The sequence below is a fragment of the Platalea leucorodia genome (genome assembly GCF_965183815.1).
Source record: "Platalea leucorodia genome assembly, chromosome: 9".
Classification (NCBI taxonomy): Eukaryota; Metazoa; Chordata; class Aves; order Pelecaniformes; family Threskiornithidae; genus Platalea; species Platalea leucorodia.
Window position 1 is genome coordinate 49,474,681 of NC_138831.1, and position 20,380 is coordinate 49,495,060.

At 42.2% G+C, this 20,380-nt stretch overlaps 1 protein-coding gene across 1 annotated transcript in view; it reads right to left on the reverse strand.

The window, feature by feature from the left end:
• LCTL (lactase like) overlaps window positions 1-3,986 on the reverse strand; it is a gene marked incomplete at both ends in the record, with an annotated part of 48,884 nt that extends 44,898 nt beyond the window's left edge. The window contains one exon of the mRNA XM_082322061.1: window positions 3,822-3,986. Within this exon, the coding sequence (XP_082178187.1) occupies window positions 3,822-3,986 (165 nt within the window). The remainder of the gene's footprint in view (window positions 1-3,821) is intronic.
• Window positions 3,987-20,380: the final 16,394 nt, after the last annotated feature.

A 20,380-nucleotide genomic window follows, 5' to 3' on the forward strand; every position in this document is an offset into this window, starting at 1 on the left:
CGGCAGAGATGGCAGAACTTTTTATAGATGTTTTGGGGTATTTGTGGGATGAGGGGAAGAAGGGATCTGTTTGCAATGCGAGTCCAGGTTCTGGTCAGGTTTTATTCAATTGAGGCCGATTTGCTCATCCCTACGACCAGATCTTATTAAGAGAAGGGTCAGTTTCTCTCATCTGCCTTTTTTTTTTTTTTTCCTATGGAGTATTTAATTTACTACTGTCTAAATATCAAAACATTCCTGGCTTGTATTCAGCGTTTGGTTGCGTATTGTTTCCTATGGACACGTACTCTACGGCTGAGTTACGCTTTGTTTGAAAAACACCGCCAACTTCAAGGGTAAACCCGTTCCAGCATGAACGCAGTTAATTTAGTATGAATGTCACTTTGAGCGTTTTCCCAACGTAATCTCTTTAAAGGTTAATCATAAAATGAAAGAATGTGCTCTGGATTCTGACACAATGCCTGACAAATATTTTCAGCAGGCCACCGCTAAAGAAACACAGGTGTGGTCTCGCTCTTAATGTCTCTGAAATAGTGTTGTATCTTTGGAGAAACAAAGATAAATTGAGAGCTTAACCCATTGCCTTCTTGACATTTAAAAAAAAATTATTTAACTTCCACTTGTTCTGGTTTTGCTCATCCATAATTCCCTGGGGGAGATCCTGTTTCAGAGAGATGAAATACTCTTGATGTCTTTATGAAAAATGCAAACAATGTGTTATTTTTAATGATGCCTTAGACTTTCTGTTCTGTTGAATTCAGCAGGATGCTCGGAAGCCCAGTATTTACGTAGTAAGCTTTAAACTGCTTTGGACTTGAAAACGAACAGTTTAAGGAGATTAAATAATCTTATTGAAATATGTGAATAAATTCTGGGATTAATCCTGAATTTTTTTATTCAGACAAATCTATAATTCAGTATTCTTGTTTAAAAGTAAGCTGAAGAAAAAGGAGTAGTTCTAGAATTGTTTCAGTTTTGCTTCAGCACCAAAGGGGACGCAGGTATCTGCTTCTAGTAAATGGGGACATCTTGGTTTTTTCTTTTTTAAAGTGCCACCCTGTTTTTCTTAATAAGATTTGTCATTTCCTTCTTTAGTCTTGGAACGTAGAATTAATAGATTTTGTTTTGTTTTGGTTTGTTTGTTTCCTGAGATAGGATTGTATAGAGGGAAATGGGATGTTTTATGGAAACGTAGGAAATCTTTCCAGCTCCTGTCCTGGTCATGAACACAGCTTCTACTAAATTATGCCATGTTACTGTCTGCTTTAGTAGTCTCTCTTGCATTCTCAGAGTAATTGCATTTCAGGAGCTGACATTCTAGCGTGGCAAAGCTGCCAGGGTAAGAAGTCTGTGTAGCTCTGAAAATGCTTCTTGCACGAGTCATTAGAGAGATGAAAGAAAGCTCAATGCAAGGTGTAAATAGGTCTCTTACACAGCAGCTTGTTTACTTGTGCAAACCATTTTTGGTTTATCCTTTTAATTATCACTTTAGGATGTTCTCAACCCAAGCATGTTCCTACCCTTTCCCTGAACCCTCCAGCCGGGTGAGGGGAGGAGGGACAGGAGGCAGCAAAAGGGCTCCCTCCTCCCTCTCACCAGCCTCGCCGAGCCAAATGCTGAATTGACATGTGAGGGAGGAGGTTTGACAGGGGGAAATGATAACCTGGGGGGGGTCCCTCTGTTTTTTCCTCCAAGGAAATGACTGTTTGTATTTATGAAGCAAAATGCTACTTAAAAGCACTCAGTATTTTGAATTTTGGTCCCTCCACTGCATTTGTGAAAGCAAGCATGTCAGCCAACACTGTCTGCAGAAGGTTAGGGTCTTCTAACCCTTTGGTCAATCGCTTTTCTATTAGAGGCCTAATTTTCCTAAGCTCTTCACTTCCTATCCTTTCCACGTCTCAGCGAGGTGATCCTGTTATCCCCATTTCACAGGTATGAAAGTAAGCCACAAAAAGGTGGAGCCTTGCCCCGTGTGTCATAGGAAGTCTGTGGCAGGGCGAGAAATGAAATTCAGGTTGCTAAAATCCTAGGTTACAGCACTGACCTCGAGCCCTCCTTCCCCTAATTGCACTGGGAGGTCTCTGGCTAAGGGAACATGCACAAAAAACCCACGCAGGAATGCAGGTTTTAATGCCATCGTTTAGTCCATTGACTTTCACCGAGGAATTCCTTTGCTGAGACACGCAGTCTGGGCTTCACATGAAAAACTGATTAAAGTATTTGAAAAAATAGAACAGTACTTTCTAGTTTCCTCAAATATCATTTCCATTTTCTAGTGTCTGAAATCTGGTCAAATTAGAATTTAGCCTTTTGGAAGTCTGAGGGGGAAAATCCCTTCCTACTGATAGATATTCATTCAAGTCGTGCTGTAAACTGGCCATTATGATATTTCATTTGTCAGCATGTACTACAGTCACTTGTTCTGGATCCCCTGGGCAGACTGCCTTTCAAATCAATATTAATTATGTACCACTAGACAGTAGCTAATCTGAAAGAAAGAACAGGTTTCATTTAACAGATGACTGGTGGTTACTAGCTTCCCCATGAGTGTGGGGTTTGGGTTTTGTTCTGGTTTCTTTTATTTTTTTCCTTTTGAGAAATCTTCAGTCACAGTATTGGAGCACCCGATTGGTTTTGGCTTTGTCTAATTAAAAAAAAAAAAGGTATCACCTTGTTTTGCATAAATCTAACATTGAATTCGGAATTACTGGTATCCTCATACCTGAGGTTCTGTAAGATCCATCAGCACAGAAGTTCGGCTCCAGCACCTAATGCCTTCAGAGAGCTCACCCCTGGGTAACGTTTTTATTCTTTCTGGCAACCGTCCAGCGAACAATGGAGGAACCTGACGAAAGTGGCTTTGAAATGTGCGTTTATTGCATTGTCATCATGCCAGAACGAGCCGTTCGTCTGAAATTTGTAAAAACTGCTCCTCATAATCGTCTGAGTTTCTGGAGAGTGCTCTGTACTAACCGTGAGCGAGATGCTCTGCTGGGATGTCTGAGGCTGACAGGTCGTTTCTGTTAGGGTTAGACGTTTGTCCACTTTCTTTCTTCACTGGCAGTGTAAACTGAAAGATACCGGTTTTATAGATGATGCAGTAGCAAGGCTGTTGGTAATCAGTGAAACTGAGGATGTCAGATATGTATTTGTTATTGTAAAATTAGTTAGGTAGGCGTAAGGATCAAATTAACATAGCTGTTCATGTGAAACTGCTCGTTGAATTGGAAGAGGGGGTTGGGAAGTTTCTCAGAAGATCTCCCGGTCCGTTCCCGTGATCACCTACACCAACATCACTCCTGACAGTTGTTCCTCCAAGCCATTCTCAAACCTCCCACGATGGCAGCTCACGGCCTCCCCAGCTGAACCACGTAAGGCTTTTACCAAGTGTCTGAAGGGCTCCAGCAGCTCCTCGGCGGCCGCCAGAGCTGTGATTTGCTGGCTGCAGACAAGAGGTCCCCTTTTTCTGTAGGAACTGAGATAGGCAGGTTTGCAAGTAAAATGTGCTGTACGGACTTGCAGAGTGCCATATCATTAACAGGCAGTTGGGTTTTTGGGTTTTTTTTTTTTTGATAGTTTAGCCCTTAAACTGCAGAACCAAAAAAAATGAGAAGCCTAACTAGTACTTCTGCAAACGGGTTCAAGAAAAAAAATATGGAGCACTCAGGTATTTCTGTCTATGCTTCTGGTTGGTACCTCAGATCTGCCACATGCCCTGCAGTGTCCTCACAGCCTTGTCTCCGTGCAGTTGGAAGTGCTGACACTGGGAATTTTTCTGACATGAGTTGTCCCTGGATTTACAAAGAACAAAGCGTTACTTGATCTGGGCAGAGTGTCACTGATACCGCGCATTGCTGCATCTCTGGTTGCCGCTTCAGCCTCGCCGTCTTGCTTTTCCTGACGGCTGGAATGGATGTGAGTTTTGGTCCTCCTTTTTGTAGATTACAATATCGATTAATCAGCATTCTTGGGTCTTCCTTCATCGCCGTAACTCACTTGAGCCCCTTAGCTAGAAGAAAACTCTGTCAACTCTCCATGTAAAGTGAGACATCACTGCTGTGAATAGTGCTGGAATGTTATTTATTAAGTAAAGACTCTTGGATTTCTAGCTTTTGCTTTGGAATGGCAGCCGTGAAATACTACCCTCCCCTGCCTGTCCCTGGAGAAAGCAAGCCTGTAGTACAGCAGGCAGTGCAGGGTCGGGGGTCAATCTCATGATATAGGTGGCCCGACCACAGCTGCGTACCGAAGGCACGCTTTTAAAAGGAAGGAGTATCTTCACGGGGCTTAGCACAAAGTCCTCCGTGCCAGGGAAGAAACATATGCTGAAGGAATCATAAGGGAGAGACAATCCTTGTTGCTCTCCTCCTGTCATCGCTGTGCGATGTACCTTTAGCCTTATTCCATAGGTGTACCTATGCATCTGTTACATTCAAATCCTAAAAAACTCAAACTTTTAAATAATTTCTGTATTAGGTAAAGGCATGGCAGAAACTCACTTTAGTTTTTTGGGGTTCCATTTTAGGTAGTAAACTGTAAATACCTTGAAAATCATAATGCTTATGACTGCAATGTGAACAAAGTTGTGGAGCACTGGGGTTTTTTTTCCTTGCTTGTTTTGCCATCTATGTCAATGGGAACAAGTGTTCTCGCTGAGAGAGTGGCATTTTCATTATCGTATATATTTCTTTGAAAATTGGGGGAAAACAAAACAATGTAGCAAACAGTGTGAACACCATCAAGGAACGCTTATCTTTTAATTCTCAGTGCATTAGGAAATATCCCTGGGGAAGCTGTGGGAGGGAGACTTTAAAGTCTCCAGACATTTAGATTAGGGAATTTAAGAATTTAGGGAAGTCTGAAATTAAAAAAAAAAATTGAAACGGGCATCATGTACTTCTTGTAAGTAGGCATATCTAAACGTGCTTGCAAGTTACTTATTAGTGTATATAGGGAAACCTTTAAAATTAATCTTTGTTGTTATTTTGTGGTCCACTTTCTCCTATCTTATGGTCCTTAGTTGAAAAACATACACAATTAGGAGCACAACTGACTTCCTTTTTTGAAAGGGCTGTTGTAAAAATAAAGAAAAGTTATGTGCTTCCACTTGTACAAGCACAGAAATAAGTACAATTGAAATATAAAAGCAATAAACAAACATTCATAGTTTGGGCTTCTTTTTTTTGTTGTTGTTTAAAAAAAAGTTTAAAACAAACTAGGCAACACTCCAGGAAATGATTCTTAATGTTTTAAATATATTGTTTTAAATTTAGGTGATCCTTCACTTTATTATGCGGGTGGGGGGAATAAGAAACATTGTTGTAGGTTACCTGTTTATAAACTCTGCCTACTGTTATTCCAGAAATAACTGAAAGGCACAATTCACATAGGCACTATCAGAAAACAGATCATCTAAATCAAAGCTTAAAGCTGAAATTCTTGTTTACCATTTTAACTTCACCTCATTTACTGTGTTTCTATTCAGATAAAGATGTAAATAAGATATAAAAAAGAAATTGTTACGGGCCGGATGTGAACCGAGATGCGTAGACCTTTTCCAATACAATGCTTTGTGTCCTGGTTTTGACCCTCGCTTGTGCAAATGACTGCCTGTATTTGCAGGCACGGTCACTTAAAACTCCCTCGTTGCATTGCGTGCAATTTATGCTTGGCTCTTCACGGTGGTTGAATATCTTCACAGCGTCTGAAGGTGAGCCGCCTACGCAATGGATGGTTGCTACGGGGTAATCTTAGAACCGATGGCTTTGAGGTACCTGGCTCAGCCTTCTGCTGAATTGTGGGTTTGGTTGGCTTGGGGGAATAAAGTTGGGTTGCCAATATTGCCTGTCCTCCTGGGTTGGAAGCATTTCCCTGCGTTCTCCTGCCTGTTTGTATCCATCTCTTTTCCTGTTCCAAACGCGGGCTTTGTAGCCAGACCTGTCATTTTGTAAAGCGCATTTTCAATGCCTGGTTTATGACCAGAGGTACTATGTATCATAATAATGAGTCCCAAGCCTCACAGATTTGAATATGTTTGAGGATCTGGGTCTATGAGAACCCAAACAGTGAGACATCATAGTCATTGAGGGTGTCAGTTAGTAACATAAAACTACAAATGGCACTTGGGTTTCTACACAGCCTTCTGCCCACCCAATCATTTGATTTGTACACTTACTCATAGGCCATGCCTCTGCAGACTTTGCAAGATATTTGCATTCTTTACATGTTAAAGCTCTGGCTTTTTCCTTGAATTCTTCCATTAGAAAAGCATTTTACATTCCTCTGACATCTGCAGTCTAATATATATTATATATAAATCTGGATTTATTGGAAATGTCTTTACTTATTTTTCAACTTCTTTCGGAACATTTATTGGAGAAGATACGTTTGGCATGATAGGCTGTGATGCAGTACAACTGTGTTTTATCTAGCCCTGTTTTCCAGAGCGTAGATTTCTCTAGAGAAGCACGGTTGTCTCCAGTAAAGATTTACTGTCTGTTTGGCACAGCTCGGTACAAGCCTGCAAACCCTCCGAGATGGAGGCACTGTGAGACCATAATACACAAGGCCACAATTTTCTCCCTCTCTGGGAGAATTTTTAATCTGGGCCAGCACTTCATTTTGGGGTTTGGCTCAGTAGTGGAAGTGGAGCTGCTCTCTAATTTCTGAATGTTAGATGGTGACTTGGTTATTGGATGTTTACTGTGTGGACATGTTGCTTTAGTTTAATAGGAGGCTGTCAGTAAAAACAAGCAGCAAGAAAACAATGTCTCAGGGTGAACCACCCAAATGCCTGGCGCTGTTATGGGACAATGGTAGGACCGGTGGCTTGGAGGAGTCTGGCTCAACCTCTGACTGCCATTTGTAGAGCCGGCGTGGGTAAGCAGGAATTCAAAGAACAAAGGAGGTCTGGCTAGATTATAAGGGACTCCCTTTCTCCAGAATCTGGAACTGTTTGAGAGAGCTGGGTTAACACTGGTGTCAATTTGAATGTTTTGAAGAAACCAATACTGCCTAGTCTACTATAAAGGTGTGGTAGGACACACAAGTTAAGTAGACTCCTGTTTAGTTTGTTTGGGTTTTTTTGCTCTTTAAAGAAAGCCTTTCTCGTAACCTTATTATAACTGACCGAAAAGCAAAGACTCTGGCCTAGAGTGAAGGATTGCTCTTCTTGTCACCATGTGAAAATGGGAAGAGTTGTACGTACCAAATTCTGATGTGCCTTTGGGGGAAACAGGGTTTACATGCAGAGCGCAGGACTTCAGAATAGGGTCTGATGCTAGGAAAATTGCATAATTTCCAAGGAATAGATTCCAGGAAAGACTTCCAAGAGGGAACATGAATGGAATAATTGTGCAGCTGATACAAAAGTGAACTGAAATCAACCAAGCAGTGACTGAGGCCTGGTAAAAAGAGGAATGATTTTTTCCTAAACTCACACTTCACACTGTTACAAGTGATTTGCTGGCTCTCCCAGTCCTGACTCTGTCATTTCTTAGATTGAGGATCTACTTTTAAACACTTTGGAAGTCCCACTGACTTCACTGAATTTCTTCAGGTGTTTCTTCAGCATATGCTTAAATTTTCAGACTGTGGCCCATGGTACTCAGCTTTTGATTGTTCACTAGTTTAAGTTATAACCTCTAAATTAATTTTCTTTTAGCTGTGTCAAGGCTTTGTTGTAGCAAAGGATTTTAACCAAATGGGGGAAATTGGGTGCTATCTGTAGAGTCCAGTCTCTTGAGACAGGCTCATGCTTCATCCTACAACTTTATTATCCTGTCGAGGCATGATACATTGCCCATGTTGACAGATGTTAATTGTAAGGTCTTTGTTGTACAAACCAGCATCTTTCTTACAAATAAGTCTTGTGTACCAGTTTCTTAAACCCTTAATTTGACACAGCAAGGAACCCAAGCTCTGAAAGAAGCATGCAGATGATGTGTCTAATATCTAATGAGATCTAACAAGTAACTCTTCCCAGACATTATTAGCTGTTTTTTCATAGGCATGTGCTGCTGGAACCCTTTAACTTGTTCCAGAGAATGCAAATTAAATGAAATTCTTTATAGGCCACTGAATGCTGCTGGATTTTTTGTTTTACAAATTAATTCCTAAGAGTTTCAAGCTGCCTTCTCATACTGAGCCTGCAGGATTGGGATAGTTGATGTAACCTGATGTGAGAGAGGAATCATTTTGTTCATGTCCGGTCCACCTCCAGGTATCTTTTCCTTCACGGGTCACCACCTTCTAAGGGTGTGAGTTAAAAATAGGTGCTGCAGAGCCTGTTCCAGCCAAGGAAGCTTTCTGCTGTGAGTGTATAGTATCTGAGTGGCATGGGAACCTGAAAGGCATTGATGTATGGTTTTCCTAAAAGCTGCCCAATAGAGCTGAAAAGCTTGGTACAGGGCCCTTTGGCAACTGTTTAGGTGGGAGCATGATTTACCCCCTTGCAGTGATACTAAAGCTGTAACCTATATCTACAAATTAAAGTCAAGGATTTATGAACCTTGGAATATTTTACCCATGCCTCTGAACTGCCAAGTGTAACTATTCTGGGCTGTAACCCAAAATATAGTTTACTGAAATTCCACTGCTTTAATGATGACTTTTTTTTTCCTATAGAAAACAATATGAAACATTCTGCCATCCAAACATAATTACATTCTGCATCTGGAATTTGTTGATGTTTCCTTTTGCTGCTCGTACACATTCAATTCAATGAAATGGTTAGCGAATGCCATCGTATCCTAAATCTTGGTTACTGTCAGTTGTTATAACTCTTGCGTTACAAAAGAGAACTGTTGGATGGTGAATCCTGCGGTCCCTGTGTGGAACACTGTCCTGACCTTTCTCATAGAAGGTTTCAAGAAGTAGGTCACTCAGGCTGATATACGTCTTGGGAAGGAAGATGGGCGTACATCGCTCAAGACGGTCCACGTCCTGTGTGCATAGGCAGCGAGCTTCCTGCGGCTGTCAGTCCACAGGGATGCTGGATCAGAATGGAAAAGGCACCTAGATCTGCATTTGACAGAGGTAGGAGTGTGGATCTCTTACAAAATGTTTGGTGGTGCTGTGGATACTGAAAGAGCAGGAAGGTGCCACAGCCCCTTACTTGCCAGTGCCTTAAGGAGAGCCCTAGGCCTTCCCTACTCCCCCTTCTACCCAGTATGTAAATGGGCTTTGACCCAGGGCTAAGAAAAGACCTTGTTCCGCATGAGAATTAGCGTTCAGTCATCAGAGGTGAGCTGCTGCTTGTTCTTTGTTTCCAGATTTAAACATATGGTAGTGTATATCATGAGTTCTTTCATCCCAGGATGATCTATGGCAACTGGGGAGGGTTAAAAGGAGGCATGGCTGTCAGGGACAGAGGCACCAAAGCCTTCAACACGTCAGGAGTTGTGTTGTGAAAAGGTCTCTTGAGGCAATGGCAGGCTTTCAGGTAACCACAAAATGAGCTCTGAAGCCAGCCTTTAAACGAGGGCAGAGGTAATCCGCAAACGTGGCCCTGGTGGAGTACACAGACAATCTAATTTTCTCTGGTTCCTGCTATGGTGGGCAGAGCAAGTGGATGTTTTCCAGATGTTTGGAGAGATGTATTTCTGAAATCGTGTTGTAGGAAAACAAACTACCACATGAAAGGATGCCAGTGCCAGGAAAGTGAAGGAGAATGGCATGCATTAACAGTGTTTAATCCTTCCCTTTTTCTGTTCTTGTATTCTGAGAAGTGGAAGCTTGTGCTGATCAAGAAAGCTCCTCTGTACCAAACCTGTAGCTTTACGTGTCATCTTCTGGTGAATCTTCCTCAGATGGATTTAAGTAGGTTGTGCACAAGCAGTCCTAATACAGCCTCTAGGCATCTCCACTGTTTGGGATGCCACAGAAGTAGCTGAATTGGGAATATGTATGTGTTTTATTTCTTTGTTCATTAGCCTCATCCCCAGAGCATCTCCAGCAGAAGTCTCCCATGATGAGGATGGTACTGAAGCAGCGCAGGAAGTGGAAGATCATTAGACAGCCACAGTTGCAAGTCTGATGACTGAATCTTTGAGCAGCAGTTGTGTTTAAACAGGAGAAAAAACCAAGAGAGCAAAAGTGATTTGATGCAATTCCGTGGAAAGAGACATTTTCACTGCTTGCATAAATTTCAGCAGGCCTAAGCTTCCTCCAGCTCTAAAGGACTCTACGGCCTATCTAGCTACAGTGGAAATTAGGCTGGCCTTTGGGTCAGATTGTGTGGGGGTCCTGTGTGAAGGGCATTTGCTCTGGAACACATTAAACCAAGTCATCAGCTGAAAATGAGCAGTTCCATAAGAGTCAGAAAACCCAGGCTGTTTCCTGCTTTTTGTCTGTGCAATTCAGCCGTTTCAGGGGTCTCCGTGCGTGTGTCTTTCAGCATTTTACAATGAAGATCCCTTTCAATCAGGGCTTTTCTGAAAGTAATTTGGCAAAATTTAGCTACGTGCTTCTTTGCCTGAGAGCTCAGATTCTGAACACGCGTGCTTAGCTCTGTCTGTCATCAGCAACCACTTTAACCTGAGGTGAGGACACAGGCTCTGAAATCCCCCCGGGCTATATTTGTTAAAGCAAGATGGTGAAAGGTGAGGGAGGCAGATTACAATGCGTGGAATGAAACCCAAAGGAATAAATGCACCTTAAATTTCCGCTGTGCTTTTACGAAACCTAGAGAGTCGACTTCATCATTACCTGCTCAGCAATGTGTGTTGATACACTGGCCTTTACTTCCAGTCAGTGGAAGTTTAAGGAGAGCTACCTGTCCAGGAGCAATCTCTTCAAGGAAGCACGGCAGGACTTACAGAAGCAATTCCAGAAAACACAACCTAGGGCAGTACTGGTCTGTCATCCCTGTAAACTGCCCCTATTCTGGCAGCCCCTGCACTGGGTGAGGGTTATCGCAGCTTCCTTCTCACAGCTGCCATGCTTTGCAGGAGAGCATCATCCCTTTGATCCACCGGTGTCATAGAATCAGAGAATCGTCAAGGTTGGAAAAGACCCTTAAGATCATCGAGTCCAACCGTTAACCTATCACTGCCAGGTCCATCTATACCATGTCCTCGAGCACCACATCTATCCGTTCTTTAAATACCTCCAGGGATGGAGACTCAACCGCTTCCCTGGGCAGCCTGTTCCAATGCTTGACCACCCTTTCGGTGAAGAAGTTTTTCCTAATGTCTAACCTAAACCTGCCCTGGCGCAGCTTGAGGCCGTTCCCTCTCGTCCTGTCACTCGTTACGACGTGCCGGGGCATCCGTAGTCTCATACCAGCTCAGCTGAGGGGAAACTGCTAAGCTCGGAGCACTTCTTAACCTCTGTCACTGTGACCTGCAGTTAGGGCGTCATTACATGCGCAGCTTTGCTTGTAAATCTGGCTGGCAAGGCCTGGAAGATGGGCAGAGGACTTGATGAGCAGCCTAATAGACACGGTGACCTGTTCACCTGCATCAGCAACATCCACAACAGAACAAACGATCAGTCCCATGTAAACACATCCAACTCTATGCAAGCATATCCTGCTCTCTGAGAATCCTCCTACATCATCTTTTTAGTGATACCCTTGTAGCTCATGAGTGTTAAACAAACGCCAGAACATCGCCCTGGCTGGAAGGGAAGGGTATTCGGGGGAACACGAAGCCCAAGTCCAGGGTAAGAACTGAGAAAGTCCAGTCCCTGCAGTCACAGGTCACTACGTCCTCTCATCTTCTCTGTAAATTTATAAACAACTGCTTTAAAACACAGTAACATTTTTGTGTGGTTTGTGTTTCTCCCATCCTGTTGGAAGGCTGTGCCAGAATCTTTCTGCACCTTTTTCTAATTTCTAGCAGAAATTTATTAATGGCTGGCTTATATCCACTGCTTGTTGTGAAAATGTTTTCCTTCAGATTAGATGGCTCTTCTTCCTGCTGTTTGCCCTTCTGATTTATTTACAGAGCGCCTTGTGTACCTCCTCTCCACCTCACTTCTGTTGCATCTTAAAAGGCCCTTCTTTGCAGTGTCCAAGGGAGCAGCGCAGAGACTTGTGAGCTACTGATTCCAGGTGATGTGGAACGGGATTTGTGTGGGCTTTGCAGCCAGGTCCAAAAAACTGTCCCTGCTGTGGTGCTCCGTCGCTTGGGTTGGTGTCCAGAAGGATTACAGGTGTGTTCCCGTCCGTCTCCGACACGGCCAGCTTGCATGAACGGGAGATGAAAACGTTGAAGTTGTATCCCGAGTCTCCTCCTGCCATGTTACCTCTTTGATTTGGCCAGGGTGTCTCAAAGCTTTGAAGCAAATGGTCACCAACCCCCTGCTGCCCTTCTGAGACGGCGGGCTGTTCAGCGACGTGAAGCAGTCATATACGATCATATTGAAATTGTTCATTCAGCTCTTAGACTTCGGCAAACTAGCAACTACTTGGTGTGATGTAAAACATGGAAGTTATTAAAGTGAAATAACATATCTTTCCATTCTGAAATTTACTAACCATATGGGAAGTTTCCAGGAATAACTCATACATATCAATTTAGTGCTTGCCAGGAAGACTGTCTGTTTCAGAAATTCGTAGGACGGTGCAGCAATTACCCTGCCCTGTCTCACATGGAAAGATTTTCCTTGTGTCCTTTACAAGCACTTGACACCGAGAACAGTGTGCTTACAGCAACAATTACATGTTAATGTAGGTTAATAGAAGTTCATGTGTCTGAGTCTTGAAATGCTTAGCTCTCCTTTTCTGTGTTGCTTGACAGCTTTATTACTGCAAATGCTGGGAGAAGCCAGTTCAATATGCTGAACACTATCAAAAGATTTTTCTTTATGGTCTTAAGAGGGCTTATCTGTAATTCCTGGCTGCACAATCTTTGAAAACTATAATGTTACAGACGGACTTTTTTTTTCTTTCTTTTTTTTAACACATGGTTTATTTTTAAATAAAGGCATTCTGAGACAGAACAGGGTCATTGTTAACTCTTTTTTTCCTCCTAAGCTCTTCTAGGGAAACTGCAGATTTGACACAGTTGCTTTGTTTTGTCAGTCTATGGCAATTTCATTGAATTATTCACGTTGAAAAATTGCCTCAAGAGTGCAAAGAGTTGAAATATTTCATTGTGAAAATTCTAAAATGAAACTGCAGCTTGTGGTAGCAATTTGTTTTGAATTTTTTACATAATTTCAAAAACAAAATGAAATGCTTCAGAAGGACCCAAACAAAAACCAGTATAACGAAGACTGCTTTTTTTCCTTCAAGTTTTACTTTACCGTGAATTAAAAAAAAAAAAAAAATTACTTTTATCCAAACTTACTATGTTTTTCTAATCCAGAATGACCAATTAATAAGAAAAATCTGTTGGTCACCCAGCACTGCTGCTGGGCTGTGGGTCTGAGGCAGCCGGGGCGGATCTGTCTGCAGCGTGGCCTGGCCCCCAGGCTTGTGGTCACCTACGGGGCTTTATCCCGGCTCGCGCAGACTCGCCAGGACGCGCGTTCGCCTTTGAGCTGCAGATTCACTGCGGGCAGCAGCCGTGTGCTGAGCTCTAAGTACAGCTGACAGATCCTCAGCTGACGTAAATTGTCATAAGTCTGTTCAAGCCGGTGGCACGTGATCTACATTAGCGATCGGCTAGGTGAAGGCGAAAGGCATCGCTGAGATTTCAGTGCTCCCTTTGGGAGGGCTGAGGGAGAGCTGAAGGAGTTTTACTGTCATTCCCTCCGCCAAGCACAGTTCCTAGCTGGCCAGCACTGCATTAATCTGATGTTTGCTCAGTCACCTTTTATTGTTACTTCTGTAATTTGCTAGTTCTAACTGAGGATTTGCAGTAACAGTTTGCATCATGAAACACTTCATTTTAATTTCTCATCCTCTTCCAGTCTGACTGTCCAACCTGCTTCCATCATGCTCCCATCTGGAGCTGGAAATAAATGGGACACATTTGTACTCCTGTGATGGGAGGGAGAACCCACGTCAGGGATGGGACTCTGCTGTGGAGGATGCTGTCTGTCTGGAAGCAAAGGAATGACCCCTGCCCAAAGGCCTTCCCTTTCCTTAAACCGCCCACTTAGGAAAGGCACGACCTGGACTGAACTCAGTGGGACTTAGGCATATGCCCATATTTTACTCTGTCCTCTGAATAGCCACCAACTTAAGCATCTGTTCAGCTCACTTGTTAGGACATGGTAACGTGACCGCGCATCTAAGCGCTCCACGGCAACGCACGTTTCAATTGCCATTTCGAGAACAAACTGTCTGCGGCCTCGTGGACAATCAAAGGGATGCCTGATGCAGCATCAGGCTGCACATGATGAGTCAGGCTGTGTGTGTGAGCAAGAAAACACCCTTCCCTGGTGCACAGGAGTTGTCACGAATTCCCAGTAGCAAAGAGGAGCTGCAGGAAAGTCTGGCATGCCAGACCCACTGTCTTTGATCTGGCCTGAGCTATAGCAAGGACTAGACCTGCGTGTTATTTGTCTAATACCTTTGCCTTCATCTGCAAAGCTTGAAACCTGTTTTTGAAAACGATGCCGCTGTTACAAAAAGTGATCATGTGTTGCAAAGGGGATGTTTGATCTCTACATTTTTTTGAAAGCTTCCCTCTTTTTTTTTTTTCCCAAAAAATTAAAGTGCTTAGCTTTTCACTTGAATTTATCTTTTTTCCCCTCCCTTTTTGTCCTCTTCAGTTTTACCCCTCAATCTCTAGCACGTATGGTTAGTGCACAGTGATGCCTAACGGGCAGATCGGCAGCCCCATGCCACGTGTCCCCACCGCGGGGTCCTGCCGCTGCCACTCAGCACAGGTCCTAGTGGGGCTCACCGAATGAGTCACATCAACAGGCCGTGCTCCGACATTTCTCCATCCCAGCGACTTTTTCACTCACAAGACAGGGCAACTGCTAGAGGGAGCAATCTACGTTAGATGTAACAGCTCATTGTACGCACACAAGCTTTTAAAATGTAAGGTATATTTGCCCTTGCTGCAATATTAGGACTACTCGTCCCCGTTCTATGGCCGCAGCTATAACCACACCGAAGCATCGATGTTATGTATATGTTATCAATTACTTGCAGCACTGTTCTGCTCTTGAACTGTATCATGAATCTCGGCATTGCTTTTTTATGCTTTTACAGCTCTACTCAGATTTCATCCCTAGAAGAAGAACACGGAGCGTATGTTATGTATAACTGCAAAAATATCTAAGTAGAATAGGAAAACCATTTAATTGAATACTGATACAACTGGGATATATGAAGAAGCTATAGCTGTAAATGTATTTATAGGTAACCAAGTTTCTGTTAACAGACACTGGAAATGTTTGGAGATCACTATGGGCACCTTGGTTCTGGGCTGTCTGGAAAAAGGTGACTTGAAAGTTTTGTCTTCTCGCCATCTGAAATTTTAAAATTCTTTAAGGTATCCAAGCTGAGCAGCTGGTAACTGAAACATCTGAAATCAAGCAGTTTCTGTAAAAATGTAGGGTTTGGTTTTACAGAATGGCTGTGCTGATCTCAGAGTGGTTGCTCAACAGCATGGGATAAGCAGGAGAAATGAAAGGTTGCAAAACTGACTGTAAATTTTTATGCTTAATCTAGTTTCAAGGAATATTTTAGATTATTGTAACGTCAATGGGGAAAAACGCATTTCTGCTTTACACAAAAAACATAGGGAGTCCAGCTCATAGGCAGAGAAGGAGGAACTGTTTGAGTCAGGAACTGTAGAGCAACTTTTTCTGAATTTCTGTTCACACACGGTTAAAACCCTCTGTAAGGCAGGGGCTCCCGCTGGGAGCTCCACGCTGTGGAGAGGGGGGCGGCGGGAGGAAGATGGTGGGAGAACATACTGTTCTACTAGGGCTTTGTTTCTGTAGACCAAAAAAGTGCAACGTGACCTTAAGTATACGAACTGGGCAGTTTCTACATCTTTTGCAAATTACAGAAATGAAAGTATCAAATCCTTTGTGTATTCATCTCTTTTTAGATTTGGTGAACTGAAGAGCTCTTTACAGAGAGGTGCTGAGTGCATCGTCTCCTTCCAAATCCAGGGTCTGCATGGGTGTCAGCTATATTCCAAATCCATCGTAGCCTTGGAATACATTTAAATATTTTAAAAATAACTCCCTGAACGTCTTGTTTTCTTCCTCTTCCAAAAGCAGAGGCATCAGTACTTACTGAGACCAGGGTTGTAGCCAAATAAATACAGTCTTTCTATACCATGAGCAAGCCATGCTTTTGAGATATGATGTTCCCAGAAATGGTAGCAGACTTTTCAAAATTAAAAACCTCTGGTCATTTTCTTTTTATTTATGCTCCTCTGTTAACAAATGCCTTGTTTGATTACTTCTAAATGTTGTGTTTCTGGAACGAAAATAGAATACTGGCTTTTAACTCTGGCTTTTAATTCTGTATGCCTTATTATTTCAGCTTATGAGAAGGCTGAGAGGTTGTTGTGTTTTTTTGGTTTTTTTTGTTTTTTTTTTTTTACAAAGACTGGATTGTTTTAAGATCATTGTAAAGCCAAATGTTTAAATACTGACCGTTTTAACTTACTTCTAATGCTCTGCAGTAATTGGTAGAAAGCTTGAATCTTTTTCTCCGACTTCTTAAAAAGTCCTTAGTTGATGGAAAAGTTTTATGTCAAAATCTTGGCTAACTATTAGAACAGTGTACAAGACCCTGGTGGAAATATCTTGCATTCTGGGTCTTCTCTGACTCGTGATGTTGCTTTTTGGCGAGACTGAATTTTCTGATAATGAAATGAAAAAGAAAGCTCTAGACAATTTACTTGCCATGAAGGCATGCAGAAGTAGGATTCAGGATTTGGCTATATTTCGGTTAACAGCTGGTTTACATGGCTAATACAAAGGATATGAGGAAGGGGAATAGATGTCAAACATTTGTATAGAATGGTCTGAAAAGCGCCTTAGATCTGAATAGTTCTCTGAATTTGGGGAAAATGTAAATCTCCACCTGAAGTTCATGGCTGGCTCTTTCTTTAAATACAGCAGGTTCTGTCCATGCTTTGCATGTGAGCAATTGTAATGTTGTTGGTTCACCGGGACCCTAATCTGGCACCGGAATTTTCTCTCCACTAAAAAATTGCTCTGAGCTCTTCTATGGATCTGGAGTTGTCTAACAGGAACTTTTCATCTATCACAAGGGCTGGTCTAACAGTTTTTTCAACTTACCTTTTTTTGAACCGAACTAAGGAGTAAAATCAGACTCTCCATGAAGTGAACTCTAGTTATTAGTATATGCTGCATTCTGCTTTTGCGTGCCTGCAAATATTTTTGAGGTGGAGTTTTTTCTGAGATGGGATTTGCATGATCAGTTGTAACAAAAACACAGGTATTTGCATTCCTATTCTGCTTCCAGATCTTCAACTTGTCCTGAAAATTAAGGAGTTTGGGGGTTTTTTGAATAAGTATTTTTATAGTTATTTGAAAAGCCTGAAACAAGGAATGCATTACAAGCATACATCAGATGGGATAAGACTGATAATTTTTTCTGTGTGCTGAAAAGAGTAAGAAACCTTTGAAAAATTTTGTCCAAAGCTTTTAATTGGTATTTAAAATGTTTATCACTACTTTACTGATAATTAGTGTCTAAATTTGTCAGCTCATATGGCGTAGCTGCAACTTCTTAGATCAGAAATACGTTCTGTTTTCTATCCAGCTGGTTTCCTGTAAAATGCTGAATTATTCTAGCTTTTATGGGTCACTGTTAAAAATGGCAGGAAGGGTCATTGTTAAAAATGTTTTCAGAACTTTGATAACCAGTTTATCAACTGATTCACATGTTTAATCAGTTAATAGGTTTTCCTTTTCAGTGCATGGGAATTTCTTTGTTTATCTTAGCTGAGTAACTGTTTCTACAGTGGAAAGAACTGTAGTTGACTGATAATCTTTTCAAATATGTGGAGTTTGCTCTTGTGATGCAAGTTACATGGCCAGATCCTGCACTCGTAAGTCTGTATTCATAGGGCATAGTCCACCGGAATAAAGTGCGAGGGTTTGCATGTGAATGAAACCCCAAAAGAGGTTTTCTGGGGATGTATTTTTCAGTATTCTGGGGGTGCGGAGCATGGAGCCATAGTTGTTAGGCAGTTTATGATAAGGCTTTTAAAGGCATTTGGGTATTCAAAAAATATGGACAGGTGCTTTTGAGAATTTTACTGCTTGGTTAAGTGCCAAACATCCGTGGTTCCTCCACTACCTTGTGAAGAATTTCTTAACAGGATACTTTATCACCGAAAAAGCCAATGTGTTAAAAGGTACGTGTTTAGCATGAAACATCTCCAAGAACTGAGATCCTCTGCCTCTCTGGTGACCTGCTCTAGGGCTGCACCACCTTTCTCCTGAAAAGGTTTTTCCTAATCTCCGATCCGAACCTGCCAAGATGCCGTTCTTGATGTTGCCCCTTGTTCCATCATCTGTCTCACAGGAGAAGTTTGGCTCTGTTCTCACTATAATTTCCCTTCAAGTAAGGGAATTCAGTGTAGGCTGCTTACTTGCAGGCTGCCATTAGATAGCCTGTTACTACATCACCGCCTCTTCATCAGACCGAACAGGCCAGGGCCACGCTTCAGATGAAGCCCAGTATACGCTTTGCCTTACTTGCTGAGAGCGCGCTCTTGGCTCATATTCAGCTTGAAGATAAGGCTTTTTTTCTGCCATTCCCATTGTAATAAGGCCAGTCTGCTCCTGTGTTTATAAACAAACTTCAGGCCAAGCAGAACTGTAAACTTTATTTTGCTTTTTTGAAATAAATCCAATGATGTTTGCCTTCTATGTAAAGAGTGACCTGGCATGAAATAATACACAACAATAAAGTTGCAAAATTTGAGTTTACATAACATTTATCTGCCTTGAAATTGCAGATCCTTACAGAACCCTGCAACAGTCAGTTGGGTTTGTAAGAGAACCATATTCCTACAATCACAGCAGCTTCTGGGAACTGGCATCGTATTTGCACATGTGAGAAAGGGTTAGCAGCTTGTTTTATGCGATCTGGTTTCTTTCTAGATACGTTCATTCCAGTTGCTGCATGAAGGAAATGTGTTTAGATGAACACAAGTCATAAGTGAAAGCCCACATTACGCTGGAAACCCAGACGTGGGAGCTCTCTTGGTATGCCTGGGACTGAGGAAGGCACAGACATATTAGCAGAAAGTCAGCCCAGCTTGACGGACCCGGTTTCACACATTGTGGCTCACATCTCAACTATAAAGACTTTTCTAACTTCCTCGTAGGAATCGCAGAGGTGAAATGGAGTATATTCTGTCTTGTTGAGAGGGCACTGGGGCCTGTTGATGGAGAGGCATGGTTGGAAAATGCAGCTGGGCCTGGTTATGTACCATGAAAAAAGTATATCTGGAGCCTGCCGTTTCAGGTTCGTATTAAGCCAGTGCAGGACTGTACTACCACCTGAAATGATCCACTGCTTCGTCAGCTGATGTGACAGAGAATGAGCAGGGAGGAGGCTGCAGGGATTTATTTTTTCCTGTGGCCGCCAAAAAGCAGGAGGTGATGGGAGGGAAGCAATGGGATCTTGTGGATATGGGCGAGAAGAAAGCAGAAGATTGGGTTAAGCCATTTGTAAAGTGGCTCAACTTGTGTTGAGTCAGCCGCTGTTTCATAGGGAGCATTAATTCAGTGCTTTATTTGATAAAGCAAAACTTCCTGAGGCTGGAGCAGGCGCTAGCCTTTGAGAAGCATCGCTCTGTATTTGCCTGCGGATATTTAACTGTGGATATTTAAAAATGGTGATACCAGTCCTGCTTACGGTGTTTGAATATTTACCTGTTTTTAAAAATATTTTATCAAAAAAGATACTTATTTTAAAACTACGGCTGTGAAATACAGTGAAGACAAATGGAGTGTGGTGTTTGAGACCTGGTTTTTTGTTGTCAATTTTCTGTTCTATTTTACTAAAAAACTCCTCTTTGTTGGAGAGTCAGAAGCAAACAAAGTCTTCCAATTCGTTGCTGAAGCTTTCTGAAATTCAAAACCAATTCATTAGGTACAACGTAAGTGTAGAGCGTAGGCAATTATTAGGATTTCAACAGCAAATAATGCAGCCCATGAAACATTAGACTTATTTCCTTCTTGTTTAAAACATTGTAATGTGTTTTGCCCCAGCTAAATGTGCTCTTGAGCTTTTATGTCAAAGTGAATCATGATCTAATGCTCACCAGATTAAATCTAAATGTTGCAGTATTTCCTTTCTAATTCTGGCTCTTCCCATTATGATAATATTATTTATCTAGTCAGTTATGTGCAAGTGTGAATGAGAAGATGTAATTTTTGTACGTATGCAAACACCCATGAAGTATTGCCCAAGGAAATCGTGCTCCGGTTGTGCTCAGCAGAGCTTGCCTTTAACCGCCCTCCGTCC